A 16378-nucleotide genomic window follows, 5' to 3' on the forward strand; every position below is an offset into this window, starting at 1 on the left:
GCAACTTACCGAGTTATTTCCGCAGGATGTACCGTCGCGAACCAGCCCCATGCCGGGCACGTCTGAGCCGTCGACTTTCCCGGTGGTCGACCTATACGACCAAGAAGAACGACACGCAGCAAGATTACACGCGTCCGTCCGGGTAAGGACCATCATGCAGATTATTTACTTACTTGCACTGATATTCCTCGCCCCTGATCGACATCACGATGTGCGAGTGATCGAACCCCGGGATTATCGGCTGTTTGCTGCCGTGTTGGCATTGCAGCGATCCGCAGCGGACGTTCCTGAAGACAAGATATATAAAATACAATGCGTGCCGAATATTTATCGAGGAAGGATTAGCAAGCGGTCGGGAAAGGTACTTACTCTGGCTCGCACTTGATGTAGTGGCCGGACGAGTCGGTGCCACAGTGTCCGCTCAAGGAGCCCTTCGAGTTGTAGTGCTCGAAGCAGTGTTTGTCCGCTGCGATACCTCCGTAGCCCCAGATCTGCTCGCACTGCACATCCAGGGCTGGACAGAACCCGTTGAAACAGACTCCGGTGTTATCCGCGCACGGACTGCCGTTTCTTCTGTAAACGTCAACCGGACACTGGCCGGTCTTTCCCGTGCAGACTTCCGGCAGGTCGCACTCGTTCGTTGACTCCCGGCAGACCACTCCGGGGGCCAACAACTGCACAATGCCACCGCGTCACACAATTAGTTTCTCCCAGTTACTTGTAGACCAGTCGTCTTCAAACTCTGTTCATAGAGAAACCGCTTCGTAGTTTCTTAAAAAAGAATCGCAAAAACCCCGTGAAGGGTCGCGCAAGCCGGCAGAGTTTGAAGACCACCGAGAGCAGCCGGCGTGAGCTTCGAGTTCGTTCGCCTTGTCGAATTGCGAACGCGTTTATCAGACTGTCGTTTATCGTCACGTAGATCTTGCTCCTGGCGAGAGGAGACTGTGTCGAATATGTTCAACGACTGACTGAAGATCCTAGCGAAGCAATAGACGACGAAGGTGTGTGTGTGTGTGTCGTCGAGTATCCAAAATATTGTACCTTGCACTTGCTACAGCATGGTCCTGCCGCGCACTCCGCCTCCCTGGTGAGGTTGCAGGTGATCGGGTCGCAGCATGGATCGAGCTCTTTGCACTCGTCGATCGATCCGCAATCGCATTGTTCCCCTTCGTCTAGTTTCCTATTTCCGCAGGTTCTCTTTCCCACCAACTGCTTTTCGTTCGCCATCAGGAACACAAAGAAAGAAAAAGAAAGAGAGAGAGAGAGAGAGAGAGAGAAAAAGAAAGGGGGGAAAAAAGAACGTGTTTAACGTTGTCAAGAATTGAGTTACGCCGACTTGCGATACGCGGCGTAGAAGGATTCTATTTTCTCTTAAAGCGGACTCACCTCGTTCGGTTTATTCAGAAGACAAATAGCCTCGCCGCTACGCAACGTCTCCGTGTAGTCGTTTTTACTGCAGTCGGAAAACTTGTACGGTTGCACGTTGTCCAAGCCGACGATTGATTGAGCCATAATACACCCGTGCCAGTCCTGACACACGCAGTTTTTCCCTACGATTCGAGTCAACGCGACAAAGTCAAGTATAGCGTCTCGATAGCAAACGTGTCCCATTATCAACCCCCTAACTCTGCCGGACTTGACTATATTTATCTTTTAAGTTGCGGACGTCACGTATCCGTGACGTTGTTAGCGAACGTGTTAAATGGAATTTGTCGAAAGACAGTTTCACACAGTTAGGGGGCGTATAAGTCTTTCCCTCTCGAACGGGATACTAACTTTCATCGTCGTGGATCATGCCAATGTTATGGCCGATCATGTGGGCCATGGTGCCCGCTAGTAAATGGGGCTCGTACGAATTCACATCAACGCTAATTCCTAGGGCTCTTGATTTACAGATGGACGACGGCACCGCCACCCCCGATTCGCCGCCCATAAATGTTTCGCCTCTGCAAATGGAAGTTGGACATGTCAACGATGATTCTTAGAAGGGATGGACCCCAAGTGTCCGACTTCGATTTCGATAATTTTTATTGTGAGATGATGGTATGTGAATCCCTAATTATGTATGCAAAATATTAGGTGTAGTTACTCAATAGTTTTAAAGATATAAACAATTAAAGTTTCATAGTTCATAGCAAGAATCGTGATTCACGGGTATGAAACTTTAATTGTTTATATGTTTGAAACTATTGAGTGACCACACCTAATATTTTGCATACATAATTAGGGATCTACATATATACCATCATCTCACAACAAAAATTATCGGAATCGAAACCGTGTAGATGAAAAGGTACACGCTTAAGCAGGTACGGGAGAATAAATCATATAATAACAAATATACAAGAACAAATAATTATTCAATCTGATTTCTGATTAGACTCCCCTAGTCCACGCAACTCGCGTTGCTCTTGAGCACGCACGCAACAAGGCTACTCCTGTGTGTACTTACGTGAGCAACTGGGTGGTGTCGTGTTCGACTTGGACTATATTTCGCATCTTGTAAGCATTCAAGTTGCTCAAAGCTTGATTGATGTCCATGCCTTCACTGATATTCGCCTTGTTCACGCCCTGCCAGGTTTCGATGTATGTCACGGAGACTCTAGTGTTCAATGTACGGAAATACTGCAACCAAACACATCAGTTATTCATTAAGAAGAAGAAGAAGAAGAAGAAGAAGATGATGATGATGATGATACGCACCAAATCAGCGATATTGACGACTTGGATGGCATCGTGGACAACCTCCGCTCTAGTGCTACCGTTCCTCTTCTCGAACTGAGCAGAGAAGAAGATTCGATTTTACCACGGTTTATTTCACGGCTGGATCCGCCGATAAAACCGGCGATCCTGCGTCGTGATTCGTTTCGACGATAACGATTACCGGTGAACTACGTCCTCGAAAACCGAACCCGGCCTCCGTTTCAACTGCCGCGAGTCGATGATCGCCAACACACTTACACAGAGGATCCTTTACTGCCTTCTTCGACGTTATACTCTGTCCTCCGTCTCTTCCACATCAAGAGTCTTTATACTTTATACGTTGAAAACTACGTCGCGCCGCTGGAACGTTTTCTCGTCGTGTTTATAGACAGATTTTCTATAGGGTATCTCTGCTAACCAGCTATCACTTTGTATTTGTACGGGACGATGTTTACGGCACACTTTAGGGTACGGTTCCATCGGCCATCTTTATCATTTCTCCATGATATTGTACGAATTAGTTCCGATTAATCGCGGTCCGGTATCGAAGTATCTGCGCAAGGGTGTGCACACCCCGGATCCGTACGCTGAAGATGGTAAACGGTCTGCCAGGTCGCAAATTCTTGCAACTGGGTCATCCCTTGCCAAAACCTATACAGGCATTAACATATTTCCTCGTGACAACGACAGACTCGACGGGGAAAACGTGTCGGGGCGACCTGATTCCATTTGGCCAGTGGATTTTTGACTTTACTCGACGATCATCGGCCACGGCAGATTTGATTGTTATTATCGCGGTACCGCGAGTTCGAAAGAAAACTAATTCATTGTTTGTTCGTTCGAGGTACGTAGTTCTCGGTTCCGGAGGCAGAAGAAAAGGCGATCGTACCATAGCCTTATCGATAATGATGGCAGTTTCGATGTATTTGGTTTGCTCACGGACGTCTCTCTTGTATCGATCGGAAACGTTCTCCGATAGGCCCAGAACATGCTTCTGCCGACGGTTCTTTACACGCCACTCAATATTCCCCGAGTTAGCGCAGCCTTTGTTAGCCTTTGATCGAGCCTCAAATATAACATGAGGATGTTTCTGCTAAAAGAGAGGTCTGCATATAGTTTAGATTCGATGCTGGCTGCTCTCTTATTCGTGTTCGAGAACAGTATTATTCTCTCTTTCTCTCTCTCTTTCTCTGTATATTTCTACACGGTAATTACGATTGCCGGAAGCTATTCTAAGAATTTTACGAATTACACTGTCCAACAGCAAATTGAGCGTACAGTTGTTTATACGCGACTTGTTGATGGAGAAGTGTTCTCCCCGATATCGGTGAAACAAGGGACTGGTGAAAGCGACCGCTCAGCGTGGAGCTTATGTTTGGCAAAAAAGAAGTTTGGAAAATATAGTTTTGCGGTGCGTAAACAGCGTTTCGTAACCACGTGGACTACCCCGATTACTCAGCAGTGGGTGTGGCGTGAACAGAGAACCAGTGAAAGGAAGTTAGCACAGGGCATAGCTTGTTTGACCCAGTTCTGAGTTTCTAATTAATTGATAATTGTGATAGTTCGAACAGTCCCTGATTTCGTGGAGCCATCGATCATCGGCCACGCCCCCCTCTACTACCTTGTGAGATTTTACGCCGTCAGAGAGAAACAGAAAGAGGGAGAGAGAAAAACAGAGTGAGAGAGAGAGAGAGAGAGAGAGTGTGAGAGTGAGAAACAAAGAGGGACAGGGAGGGCTTGCACGCTCGAACACGGTCACGAAATTGTGTATCTGCTTTTCTCTTCCTTGTTTCGTCACGTTGTTACTTCGAGATGTCTTTATGAATAATAACGAAGCCTCATGCATAGAAGAACAACGGTTTGCTCCGCTCGAGCTTCCGTCACGTTGATTTAAAAAAGAAAAGACTGCCGAGACCCCGCATTTTCTTGCAATAAATGCAATTTATGCTTCTCCTCGCGTAGTTTCCCCTTTATTTCCACGGTAATTATAATCGTACAGATAACGACGGTGATCTTCTTTTCAGACACACGTACTAGGTTATGCGCTCGAAAAATAAAAAGACTAGTTGAAAGATTTATTATTTTGTGAAGAATTGTGAATGATTTGTTTGCAATTCAGGGACTCGACGCGCGAGCCTGATGGCGCCGGTACGTCGAACGTTCGTCCTCAAATGGTCAAGTAGGAGAGCAACGAACGAACTTATGCGGTGGAAATTAGCAGGGAATCTATTGATCGAGCAATCATCTTTTCATCAGTCCCGGTGTCAATGTCAAGCTGCGTCGCGCATCGTCATCGGTCGGCACTAAATTGTTCGGTAAAGTATCGTCATCCCATTCACACACGATGGAAACACGGAGACTAACAGTGACGATTACTCGTTCGCAGATGATGGCGCGAAGAGTGTGTTCCAGGGTGGTCCTAATTTTTCGACTTTCCATTTGTTTGGTCGTTACCCTCCTATATCGTGACACTCGGTGAGAAAAAGATGTGCGCCATAAACTCGTTCATTTTTTCAACATGGAAGCAGGCCGATAAAGAAAGAGTACGTGTTATATATTTTTCCGACAACAACCTCTTAGAGACCATTAAAATTGTAGAACTCTCTCGGCAAGTGTCACGGTTTACGCGGGGTAAGACTAAACAAACACTTTCGACCCTTACAGCTAAGGATCACCGTAGTGTGCGTGCGACAATGGTGAAACTGACCGACAGATCGCCGCCGTAGAATGGATGAACGACGAAGGTCTCGTTGCCTAAATGAATGACGCCGCTGAGACCGTTACACGTGTGAAAGGCAGCGGTGGCCCCCGGATAATCCCTGATGGTGCCGTGATAGTAGCAGTGCTCTACCTCCTGGAAACAGATTCCCGGCATTGGGGTAATACGCTCCGAGGGATACGAGAACAGGAACTACGCCCGCTCCGTAGTCCGCCTTTAGTCTCCGTCTTACCTGTTTAGAACTTTGTTCCGCGCCGCCGACTAAAAAGTCTTTTTGCAGAAGATTCGGTGCTAAAAGTTGCCTGGAACAGAGAGAGAATCGTCGCCGTGAAATGCATTTCTCGTGACCGACCGGTGTCACGGGAAAAGGGAGGCGCGAGCGAGGGAACATATTTTCCCGGGGAAACTGGTATCGATTCGGTTTCTCGTAAATTGCTTTTCCATTGTTGCTTCCGCGCTTTGTCGGGGAACATCGAAAAGGAATAGAGAGAGAGAGGGGGAGAGAGAGAAAGAGAGAGAAATAGAGAGAGGGATTGAGAGAGAGAGAGAGAGAGAAAGAGAGAAACCGAGCGGATACGACGTCTCCAGGCTTCTGCGGAAACTCCACTTACGCATTTATTTCTAAGTCTAGGCGAAATTTGTGATTAAAGGCCTTGATCAAGAGGGACGTCCGATGATAGTGTCTCCCTGTCTGAAAATCGAAGGATCGTTTAGCCTGAGATTGCACGACTGCCTGAGAATGCAAAAATGGGCGCGATTCTCTTTCTTTTCACTGATCCAGTGGGATACAATTCTATTATACAGGGTGAGTCACCTAACGAATGTCCAGCTGCATCGATTGATATATTAAAAGATACCTCCTTCCATTTAAAGAAATGAAGGTGATATCTCTAAAATACATGACATAAAAACAAACATTTTTTGGTATCGTATAAGTCCCATTTTACCATTCAACTTTGTCCTTCAGACATTTGACGTATCTTTCAAAACAACAAAGATATTTGAGGTGGCAACGTTAGGTGACTCACCCTGTATAATACCGCTTTAAATAGTAGATTTCGTCGATGCAATAATTTCGCTCTGTTGGACTGCTGAAACACCGCACCGTAATGCAGCTGCTTCGCTGTAACAGTCGATCAGGGGCAGAGTCGCGCTTCTACCACAGACGAGGTATAGAAGCAGACCAAGCACGATATCTTGGTTTTGTGATCGTGATTCAATGATATGCGTTTCATAGTTCTGTCACATGCGAGATACAGAATCTGTGCTTAGATTCACGAGTTATCAGCGACGTCGAATGCGACACGAAAATAATAATGGCCTCGAGAGACCAATACGTGATAATGAGTTGAAATGTAGCGAATAGCTTGATTTCGCGTTATACGTTTAATATTCATGTTCATTTTACATTGGGTGTTTGGTCTACTCGCGTATCTCGTCTGTGCTTCTACGGAAGAACGGGACACCTCTGTTTTACCTACGCGACGGCGAGTAATGTAGGGACCGACAGAATCGCGCCTATTTTTGCTGAACAGTCGCGCTGTCTGTATTATTCTTCCGTTACACTTACACTTCTCGTTCTGCCTCGATAATTTTGATATCCACCCTCAGCATATCCTCTTTGAGGAAACTGTGAACGGAATAAAAGGTCCGTGTTAAGAAATTCAAAGGGGTGGGTACAACGCATGCATCGGTGTCTTCGGGAAAGCCGATCTTCAGGGGCAGGGGCAGAGCAAGACGTTCGAGAGGCAGAGACAATACGTGTTTCCTTCGGTGTTGTCTCGGTTCCTCGAACGACGACGGGGATACCCCCCGCCTGTTCCCGGTTCCCCGAGGTTAAAGCGATTACCTTCGGCATGTTGACTTCTCTCGTGGATATCCCCATTTTCTCGTGATGCCGTAACTGTACCGGATAGATGATCTGATAGAAATGGGCCCCGATATTATGTACTAGCTCTTGGTTTTGTCGATACTCGCGCAGTAGTCGTTCGACCTCACCTGAAATCAATTTCCCGCCCTGTGAATCGAACGTCCTGCCAATTCACCCTTCTGTCTGTCTCTCTGTCTACCTGTCTACCTGTCCGTCTGTCTGTCTGTCCGTGTGTGTATCTCCAAGCTCCATCTTCTAGAGAAGCGCGTGTGTACGCGTGTCGGTGCAGAAATCGACTCTCAGGGGCTGCTCTATCACATTTTCGAATTTTATCTAGATGGGGGTAAAATCCGTTCGCGAAGAGAAGCGTCTGGTAGAAATGTGAATGCAGGAGACGTGTTTTTCAACGAAGATACAGCCGTTTGACGGAGAAACCTGCGTCGCTCGAGCCAGGTTTCTCGAAGTTGTAAAAAGCAGGGTAATTAGCAGGGGGGGGCGTGGAGGTTTCCTCCTCGCGTAAACTGTTGCCAGCCCGCGCGACGAGCTACGATTGACTCGAGATAATCGGTGGAGGGCCTCCTCGAACCGTGAACCCTCCAGTTCCATCCTCTTATCGACTGTCCGGGCGAACGCCTCGATTTAAACGAGACCGGTGCGGTGGTGCACGTGCACAGAATCAAGTGCACGGATCATTATTCACCAATGTTTTTCAGGCACGCGTCGCACGATCCGTTTACGGCCTGTTAACACCCCTTGCCCTACGCTTTCTCACAGCGAAAAACTTCTGTGTCGTTAACGATTCCCTAGAAAAAGTTCGTACGACTAGCGCAACAGTTTCTTCAATCTCGTTGCAACACGTTAACACCGAACCTACCGGTTCCACATTTTTATTTACACAATTATTGCAATTACAAATTGAAAGCATGTTAGGAAATTCTTAGCTGTGTATCATAGGTTTTTGACAAGCATTAAATAATCGCCGGTCGGTTTAGTGTTAAGGGATGATGTTCCCAGCGTGTTTATAACTGAAAAGGCGACTGTTTGAGTTAGGGTAGCGTCTAAAGCGATTTGTCAGGGCGACAAGGGGTGAAACAGGGTGAACGGTCGGCTCGACCCGGGTCGAGGAAGAGACGCATCGGGTTTCTTGTGATGTCCCGGTGAAATGTACGCAAAGGAAACTCCGGTAGGGGGTGGTGACGGAGGGGTTGAGGGGTGGGACCGCATTGCAGCACTTCCCTCTCGGAAACTCGATCTGTGGTTACATCTAGTTCTCTCGGACGCGGAGAATGGTTTATTGTTAAGTCAACACCGACGGTGATTGGCTGGAAACGCGAAACTTAAATTGAGTTAAATTTTAGACGGTTCGAGGGACAGTGCGTTCGCGGAGGACCAATCCGTGTCGCCGAGGAGGCGGCTGTTGAAAAGAGGAAACGTTCGATCCCCGACGGACAACCGTGAAAATCGTCTCTGCGCCGCGCCGGTGATCTTCTTTCGTTTACCGAAGGACCTGCGGCTGGAAAGCAGGGCTGCGTGTCTCCCGTCCCTGTCGGATCTGAATTGCAAAATAGTCGCCACCCCCTCGCGAATTAACAATCACGCCCCAGCGACGCCATTGGTCAATCAGCCGGCCGGGAATTCCCTACGAAACCGAAAAATTTCGCTGCGATTTATGAAACGGCGAATTGCCATGAAATCCGACCGATCGTAAAATGTTTGTCTCTACGTTGCAGATATCCGGAAAGCAGCTTTCGTATGCTGACTCCCCTGAACGACAGTCAACAACTAATCGCTTCACCTGGCAGCTGGTACATTTGAAACCGGGGCAGGAATCAAAACTGGATTGTGAACGAGTAATAGGGATTTCGAGTTGGCGACTGTAAAATTCGGAATTCAACAGGATCGGGTGAAAAAGCGGTTGTGTCCGGATGTTCGACCGGTGTCTCTCTCTCGAGGGTGGTCGGTAGGGCTCGCGTTGCAGTTGCTGTTGCAGTTGTTCGCAGATGCACGCCGGCGAGCATCAAAGAGGAGCGCCGCGGACTTTGACGGGGAACTTCTCTCAGTTACGCATTGTCTATTTACGCGATCGTTTCGTAACTTTGCGTTCGCGTCCCGTGCTCTTTGTCCCCGCGTCAAAGGCGGCTTCTGTCGGACACTCGTCGTCGTCGACGGCGTCATCGTCTCCTTCTTCGTCGTCATCGTCGTCGACGTCGTCGTCGTCGACGTTCCTCTGCAATTAGAGGCGAGATTCTCTCCGCGCGCGTAGGTACGGTTTCGCGGCCGAGAGAAAGGAAGGGAACGAGAGCGAGCAGAGAAAAAAGAAATTCAAGAAGGGCAATGAATTTCTCGGACACTGCCGACAATTTTTAATTTAAAAGTTGTTTAATTTATCAGCTACAATGCTCCTCGTAAAAAAATCTGAAAAATCGTGAACACTGCCCTCGAGAATGTCTGGATTAGGTTATTCTTGTTAGAATGAGTTCAGTGTCGAAGCAGTTAGGCTTGCGCTGGGATACTCACCAACAGGAGTTTCCTCGTTCCAGAAGGAGTCATCTATGGTGTAGTCGGCTTCTACAATCAGAACAAGGGAGAAACATATAATTCGATTAACGTGGAGGACGCGATCGCGTCGCTACCCCCGTGTGCATGCGACGAATCACGGGGGGTGAACATGGGGGTCGGAGACACGGGGGTGGTTCTGGCGGAACAGTCCACCGGGAACCAGAGATTCCGGTCGTTCCACCCCGGTGTCGGAAAATTTCTCGAGTTTGCGAGGAAAATTCCTACGGGAGGCACTCGTCGTCGTTTCGCCGCGAAACCAACTTCCGTACCCCAAGGAATTTCGGATGGGTTACCTGGGAATTCTCGTCGACCGGGCTAGAACTTCACCGGAAACTTTGGGGACGATCCGTGTTATCGAAAAACGGTCAGCGACTTCGTTAACCCCCTCTCTGTCAACCCTCCGCTTTTAATTTCAGAACATGCGAATTTCGCTATTCGCGGAACTGAATTCCGTGGCGGGGGGGGGGGGGAGTTGCAGAGGATGGATGATAGGAATGGTGATTTGGCAGCGTTGCCCCGACTCCGGCCGCGTTGCCACGGTAAGAGGATTGTTCACGAGGTAATTCGGCATAGTTGTTGAAAATAATATTAAAATATTTGCGTTACAGAGAGAGAGAACACGGCGGACCATCTGGCAGATTGTACGTATAAAGGGATGGCCGGCGAGCAAGCGGGGCTCAGCTTATGGACATAGCCGTGACCACAGCAAATTTGCGGTAAGAGGATTGTTCGAGGTAATTCGGCACACGGTTGTTGAAAATAATATTAATGCTGGAACTACCGAGCGATCAAGGTAACTGGATTTCATTTTAATACCCGAATTATTGCACAAAAATAGATTCGTTGACCCTCTACGCTCGATTAGCATAGAGCAAACTAAATGAACTCGCAAACGTGACGAGGGTTAAGATTTTTTCGTACACGATCATGCTAATTTTTAGTGGCCATTCGGGTGCAAAGGGTTGAGAATCAATTCACGCCGAAGAAATTCTCAGAGAAACACTTCTCCGTTTCCAGTAATGAAACCGGAACTCTGAAATGGATCAGTTTCAGCCCTTCGGCGACTCCGCCGTTAAAATGTTTGCCTGTTCAGTACGGCGGAAAACTGAAAACCGGAGCCGACAAAGACCCAGAATTCAACGGAGCCCATCAGTAGCTCATGACTGATTCTGATAATGGTAATTTGAATGTCGTCTCGGTACCGTTGCCGGCTCTGTTACCGGTGGATCGGTTCGTTGACCCAGCTCGTGGAAAGACCTCGCTGGTTCATTCGGGAGTAACGCACGATAACTGGTCGATGATTTATTAAAGAGGGCCTGAGAGAACCGGGGGGTCGGGCAGAAGTAATTTCGAGGCGGGCGTCGATTACCCCCGGCGAAATTTCTCTTCGCCCGTGAAAGTCTCTGCCCCAGAGGGGCCTCCTCTCTCTCTCTCTCTTTCTCTCTCTCTCTCTCTCTTGCTCTCACTCTCGTCCCTAAAGAAACAGCCAGGGCGTCATTGACTATCATCCATTCGAGGCCCTCATCGCCCGGGGCTTGTTTTTCGTATTCCACCCCGCGAAAACTAGGCCACTGGAAACCGAGTTCTTTTTACCCGCGGCTCGTCCATTTTATGAATTTTATGAAACCCGCCCCCTTGGACAGATGGTTTGTACTGAGATGAAAAAGTTTCCGAGCCAGGCATCAATGAAACTTCGCCGAGGAAAACTTGTTCGCCCTCAACCATTCCCTCGTCGTCACGCTGCTGTCCACAGATTCGATCCGATGGATACATCTGTAAGTCCGTTCTTTGCGTTTATCTTTCGCCTCTTGCCCTTATGCTAACTTTCTCGAGTACATTATCGCGGCCGTATTCGAACCGTGAAAACAATTCTTCAAGGGTGTAACGCACGCTTCACCTTTCTCTAAAACGATGTCTCAACAACGTCGTAAACAGCCATTTTTCTCGGTACAGAATTGTTTTCACGTTCTCTCGTAAATTTCATAAAACGCGAACACGATCACGGAATTATTACATTTTTCAAGTCCACCCGAGGGTACAAAAATTGAATTTCTACGAGCTTATCGATAATCGGATAATCGGCGAGGGAGATTTACTCTGTCGGTGATGTTATTACTTATCGACAGACGTTATCGACAGAGGAGGCACCTATCTATCGGGGACCCGTGCGAAAAGGCAACCGGAGATTCAGCTCTGCTGACAAGTCTGCCCATTTCACGGTGTTTGGTGGTAAGTTGGAGATAAATAAACAGAATGTTGGCTTCTGTTGGAATCGTACGAGAAATCGTTTCAGAGGCGCTATAAGGACGCAGGGAAACAGCGGTTGGATAGAAGAACGAGTGGGAGTTGTGGGGAGGAGGAGGTTTCGCAGACACTGCAAGTTCCCCGACAACGAGTCGAATGCGGTGAACGCGTTCTCTGGGAGGAAATCGACGAACCGTGACGGTCGCTGATTGGTAGGTGCAACGAGACGTGACGGTTTACTGTGGAAGCGCGGGTCGTCCTCGAATAGTCGGAGATGCAGCGTCCCTTTCCAATCCTGTCGAGATTTAGGTCGGCGGACCGGCTGTTTCCCGACTCCGTTCGAACCGCCAGCGTGTCTTTAGCAAAGGATATTGCCCTCCTTCCGATCTTTTCACGGAACGATCCTCTCCGAGGTGATTTCTACCAGACCTCGCGAGCCGACATTCCCGTCCCTCTTACGAGTCTTCAAGGCTGTTTGTATTACCGATGAACAGCGAGTGCGTGGTCTCTGTATCACGATTCCCTCCTGTCACACGGCTATCAGCGCCGAGTTCAAAATACTGCGAGTCAATGTTAACGAGCTGATTAATTGCAGCCACCGGCGCGAAGTGGAAACATCGGGTAATAGTCGGACACGCGAACTCCGGAAAGTTGGGTTCACCAATATGCCGAGCAATCAACGTCGTTGGAAAGGAACACTTGGCCCAGAAGTTCGACTTGGATCGCACCCATTGACGGAGCAATACGACCCGAACGAATAACACAGTCACGGTTAAACCGTAAAATTTTCTGTGTTCGCCGAGTGCGCGTAAATTCATTCGGGACGCAAAGGGTTCCTTCTTGATCGAATGCTTCGCGTGTCACAGCCACTGTACGAGAGACGCAGCCGGTGGCAAGTTCGTAATTAATTTTAGCACGACCCCGTCGACTAAGAGGGAAAGAGGGTTGAGAGCGAGTGACAGAGAAGTTTTCCTTAAACGTTCCCGGGAGTGTTTCACGCAATGTGCTTTCCTCGAAGATCCGTCGTCCCTGGGTCGCGCGCGGTGTAACAGCGTCGCAGAACATAATGTTCGCACGATGAAATTAAACGGTTCAGAAACTCCTATAATCTGTCGGGTAAACCGTCGACGGGTGGTAGTGGCGACGACGCGACGGGGTTAATGGGAACGTGGGGTGGCAAGATTTACGGGGATGGAAGTGAATTCGGTTTGTAGCCTCGGTCAGAACAAGTCGCCGAGCAGCAGCGTCGGATAGACGGGAGTAGGCCGGTTGTTAACGCGGCAGAAATTTAATTAGTTTTTATCGATTCGTTCGCATCGTGTCGTGGGATCGCGACGCGGTACCAGTTTTTCCTTTGGAGTCGATTGTTGGCTGGTAATCGTATCGGTAATGTAACTAGTCATTATCCGAAATGATCAAAAAAGTTGATTCGGTGAATCTATTTATCGAATTATCGACGCCATGTTCGTTCGAGGTGTCGGAGACCGAATGACCCCTACGACCCAGCAACCGGAGTGTACATGGCAAGGTACTTTGTCTCCGTCAGGAGAAACAGTTTTGTTTTCCGGATTTTCGAGTATAAATCAGCAAACGGTTCTCGAAAACAACCGCGTGCGATTAACTCGTGGAAAAATTGGCCTCGCCGCTCGAGAATGCCGAGAAGCTTTCCTCGCAGCCGATGAACTCCGCTCGTTTTCCTCGTAGCCGCAGGCCTTTTAACAATTTCGTGCCACTTTCTCTCTCTGTCTCTCTTGCTCGCTCTCTGCTTCTCCAACCGGCATCCCCACGCAACAATCGCGACCGAAATTCTCACGCTACAGCGATTCACCTAGCGCGATCTGTTGGGTCGATCAACGAGTGCCATTATCGCGGCGACTGCGATTCTTATCTCGCCGAGACGGGTCGTTAACCGTTTATGTCCTAGAGGCTCTCGAAAGCACGCCGTTCTACTGGTCGCGCGAAGCGCTTAGATTTTTATCTACGATTCAATTTCATTTATAACGTTGGCACGGTACGATCCTATTAATATAAACGCGATTGAACTTTTCAGTGTTCCCGCGAACGGCGCCGGTGGGAGAAGGTTCCACCCGTGTAAGGGCATGCTTCCACCGATGATGCCCGACCGCTCGAACTATATCTCGTAATTAGTCGGATACCCTTTGACCGAATGCGGCTGGGCAAAAGTGGAAATTACCAAGTTCGCTGCGCGAACGCTAATTGCACCCTCATCACCGTCACATTCAAGTCGCGGAGGAATGGTCCCGCGGCGGAATCAGTCACGGATCAACGGTGCCGCATCGCCCCTCTATGCCTCTCGTCATTCTCCGGTCAGTTGGAATTGCGATCTGGTACAAAAACTGTTACGAGTCGTTTTAACATAATTTTATCCGTTCGTTGTCTGAACTAGCTACTCCATCCTGCCACGGCTTAACAATTTCGAATGCTCGAGAAAAACACGGGAATGATGGGCATTGCCGAAGAAAGAGAAAAGGCAAACGAAAACGTTGAACGCGTGGCAACGATCACGAGGAAGGTAGGGCAGGGGAAACAGGGGCGTTTCTTCGTAGTCGAATCGCACGACCAAAGAACGCCTTTCTGCCCCCCTTCCCCCGCGTTCGTTTCAATCGCGGAGCTTTGCTCGCCGCTTTTCTTGCTCCTCTTTGTACCGTTACCAGTTTCAAGCTGCTTAGGCGGCCTGCGAGCGCGTCCGACGGATTTTCGAGCGTGAAAGGCATGCCGGGAAAGCTACAGGCCGTTACACGGAGCTGGTAAATGTTCGAACAACCGGCTTGAAATCTGTGAGGAGGATGTTTGAATTGAATCTGTGGCGAAACGGGGGACAACCGGACGACACGTAACACAGCTTCTACAGTGAATTCAACGGTGTGGGTCCAGTCGTGCGTCAACGCCAACAGCATCGCTACCCCCTGACACACCGGCGTGCTTCTCGGTTTCGCGCAGAACCGGCCGAATAATCGTAGTCGGTCCACGACAAAGACAGATAAATAGATAAGTAGATGGACGGAGACTGGGACGGAGAGACGAATAACTAGGCCGAGAGGGAACCGAGAAACAGGGAGAAAGGGAGAAAGAAAGAAGAGGAGACAGACGCGGCGGTGGGAGTGGAGTTAGAGGGTCGGAGGAAAGAAAACGGGGTGAGAGCGAGGAGGAGAAACTCGGTGAGAAACAGAGTGAGAGAAAGAGAGAGAGAGAGAGAGAGAGAGAGAGAGCGACTGAGCGAGAGAGGTGGGGAAGTAAAGAGAAGCAGACTCGAAGAGGGAGGAGTTGAAACGTCGACGAGGGAGAGAGATAGAGAGCTACGGGTGGCGGTGGAGAGTATGAGAGAGAGAGAGAGAGAGAGAGAGAGAGAGCTAGAGAGGGTGAGTGGGACGCGGATCCCGGAGCGTTCGGTACCATTGCATATCCCGCACATCTCGCAGGTGCAGGGCGTGGTGCCTTGTCGGCAATATCGATTACAAACCCGGGCGGTTGCGCATTCACGTCGACACGTGGACGTGGACCGGCAGCCAGACTAAATTTGTGTTGCCCTATATTTTAGGTTCCTGCACTCATCTGCCTCTCAAAGATTGATTGCTTTTCCCTCTAGCGGCCGGAGTCCGCGCTGTCTCTATCCTTTCTTCCTCTCCCTCTCTCTCTCTGTCTCTTCCTCCCGATACTGGGCCACGCGCGCACGAATTTACGTGTCGCCTCTACGAGATCGCACTCCATTTGCCCCCTGTCCCCACAGTTTTCTTTCGGCTCAGTGCCATCCATGGGTTCCTTTTTGCAGGAGGATATCTCCGGCAGGATTCACGCGTCTTCGAACGACGGAGTACCGGTACCCCTAACCGAGAGCAATCTCTCGTCTTCGACAGAGACATGACCCGTACTCGGGAAGAGGAACGGGTTGCCGGCTCCCGGGGCTATGGAGCCGCTTTGATGGTGCGCTCTCGCCTCTGGTCCACAGTCTCTGACCTTCAATCCCCTACCCCTCGCAACCCGCCGCAGCTTTTTCTCCCTCCCCACACACATAAAGGAGCTTAACGGTTTTCACCTCCTCCTCCTCCTCCTCCCCTCTACCCCGCCGAAGAACAACTCCAGAAACAGGACGTCGACTCCGTCAGCTCTAGCCAGAGCCACCAGACCGTGAGTTCCTCTCGGAGGTTCCCCGCCCCGCCCCGTTCGCCGCTGCGGCTGCTCTTCACCCCCATTATTTCTTTCATTCTTCCTTTCACTCCCCACCGTCGTCGTAGCCTCAGCCCGGGGGAACCCTCCCCCCGCCT

The 16378-nt window shown here is 49.4% G+C and overlaps 1 protein-coding gene across 18 annotated transcripts in view; it reads right to left on the reverse strand.

Moving 5' to 3' along the window:
• Mmd (disintegrin and metalloproteinase domain-containing protein mind-meld) overlaps positions 1-16378 on the reverse strand; it is a 58107-nt gene that overhangs the window by 17903 nt on the left and 23826 nt on the right. For 10 of the 18 annotated variants that reach the window (XM_076444605.1, XM_076444604.1, XM_076444613.1 and 7 more), the window contains 15 exons: positions 9810-9860; positions 7272-7420; positions 6993-7052; positions 6034-6113; positions 5655-5724; positions 5411-5557; positions 3593-3796; positions 2704-2778; positions 2453-2625; positions 1777-1946; positions 1387-1550; positions 1042-1212; positions 370-674; positions 172-287; positions 10-98 (listed from right to left, as the gene is read on the reverse strand). In XM_076444605.1, the coding sequence (XP_076300720.1) occupies positions 10-98; positions 172-287; positions 370-674; positions 1042-1212; positions 1387-1550; positions 1777-1946; positions 2453-2625; positions 2704-2778; positions 3593-3796; positions 5411-5557; positions 5655-5724; positions 6034-6113; positions 6993-7052; positions 7272-7420; positions 9810-9860 (2024 nt within the window). The remainder of the gene's footprint in view (positions 1-9; positions 99-171; positions 288-369; positions 675-1041; positions 1213-1386; positions 1551-1776; positions 1947-2452; positions 2626-2703; positions 2779-3592; positions 3797-5410; positions 5558-5654; positions 5725-6033; positions 6114-6992; positions 7053-7271; positions 7421-9809; positions 9861-16378) is intronic. The other 8 variants (XM_076444614.1, XM_076444610.1, XM_076444622.1 and 5 more) reach the window with 5 other exon arrangements.

Source organism: Lasioglossum baleicum, chromosome 20, assembly GCF_051020765.1.
Source record: "Lasioglossum baleicum chromosome 20, iyLasBale1, whole genome shotgun sequence".
NCBI classification, from domain to species: Eukaryota; Metazoa; Arthropoda; class Insecta; order Hymenoptera; family Halictidae; genus Lasioglossum; species Lasioglossum baleicum.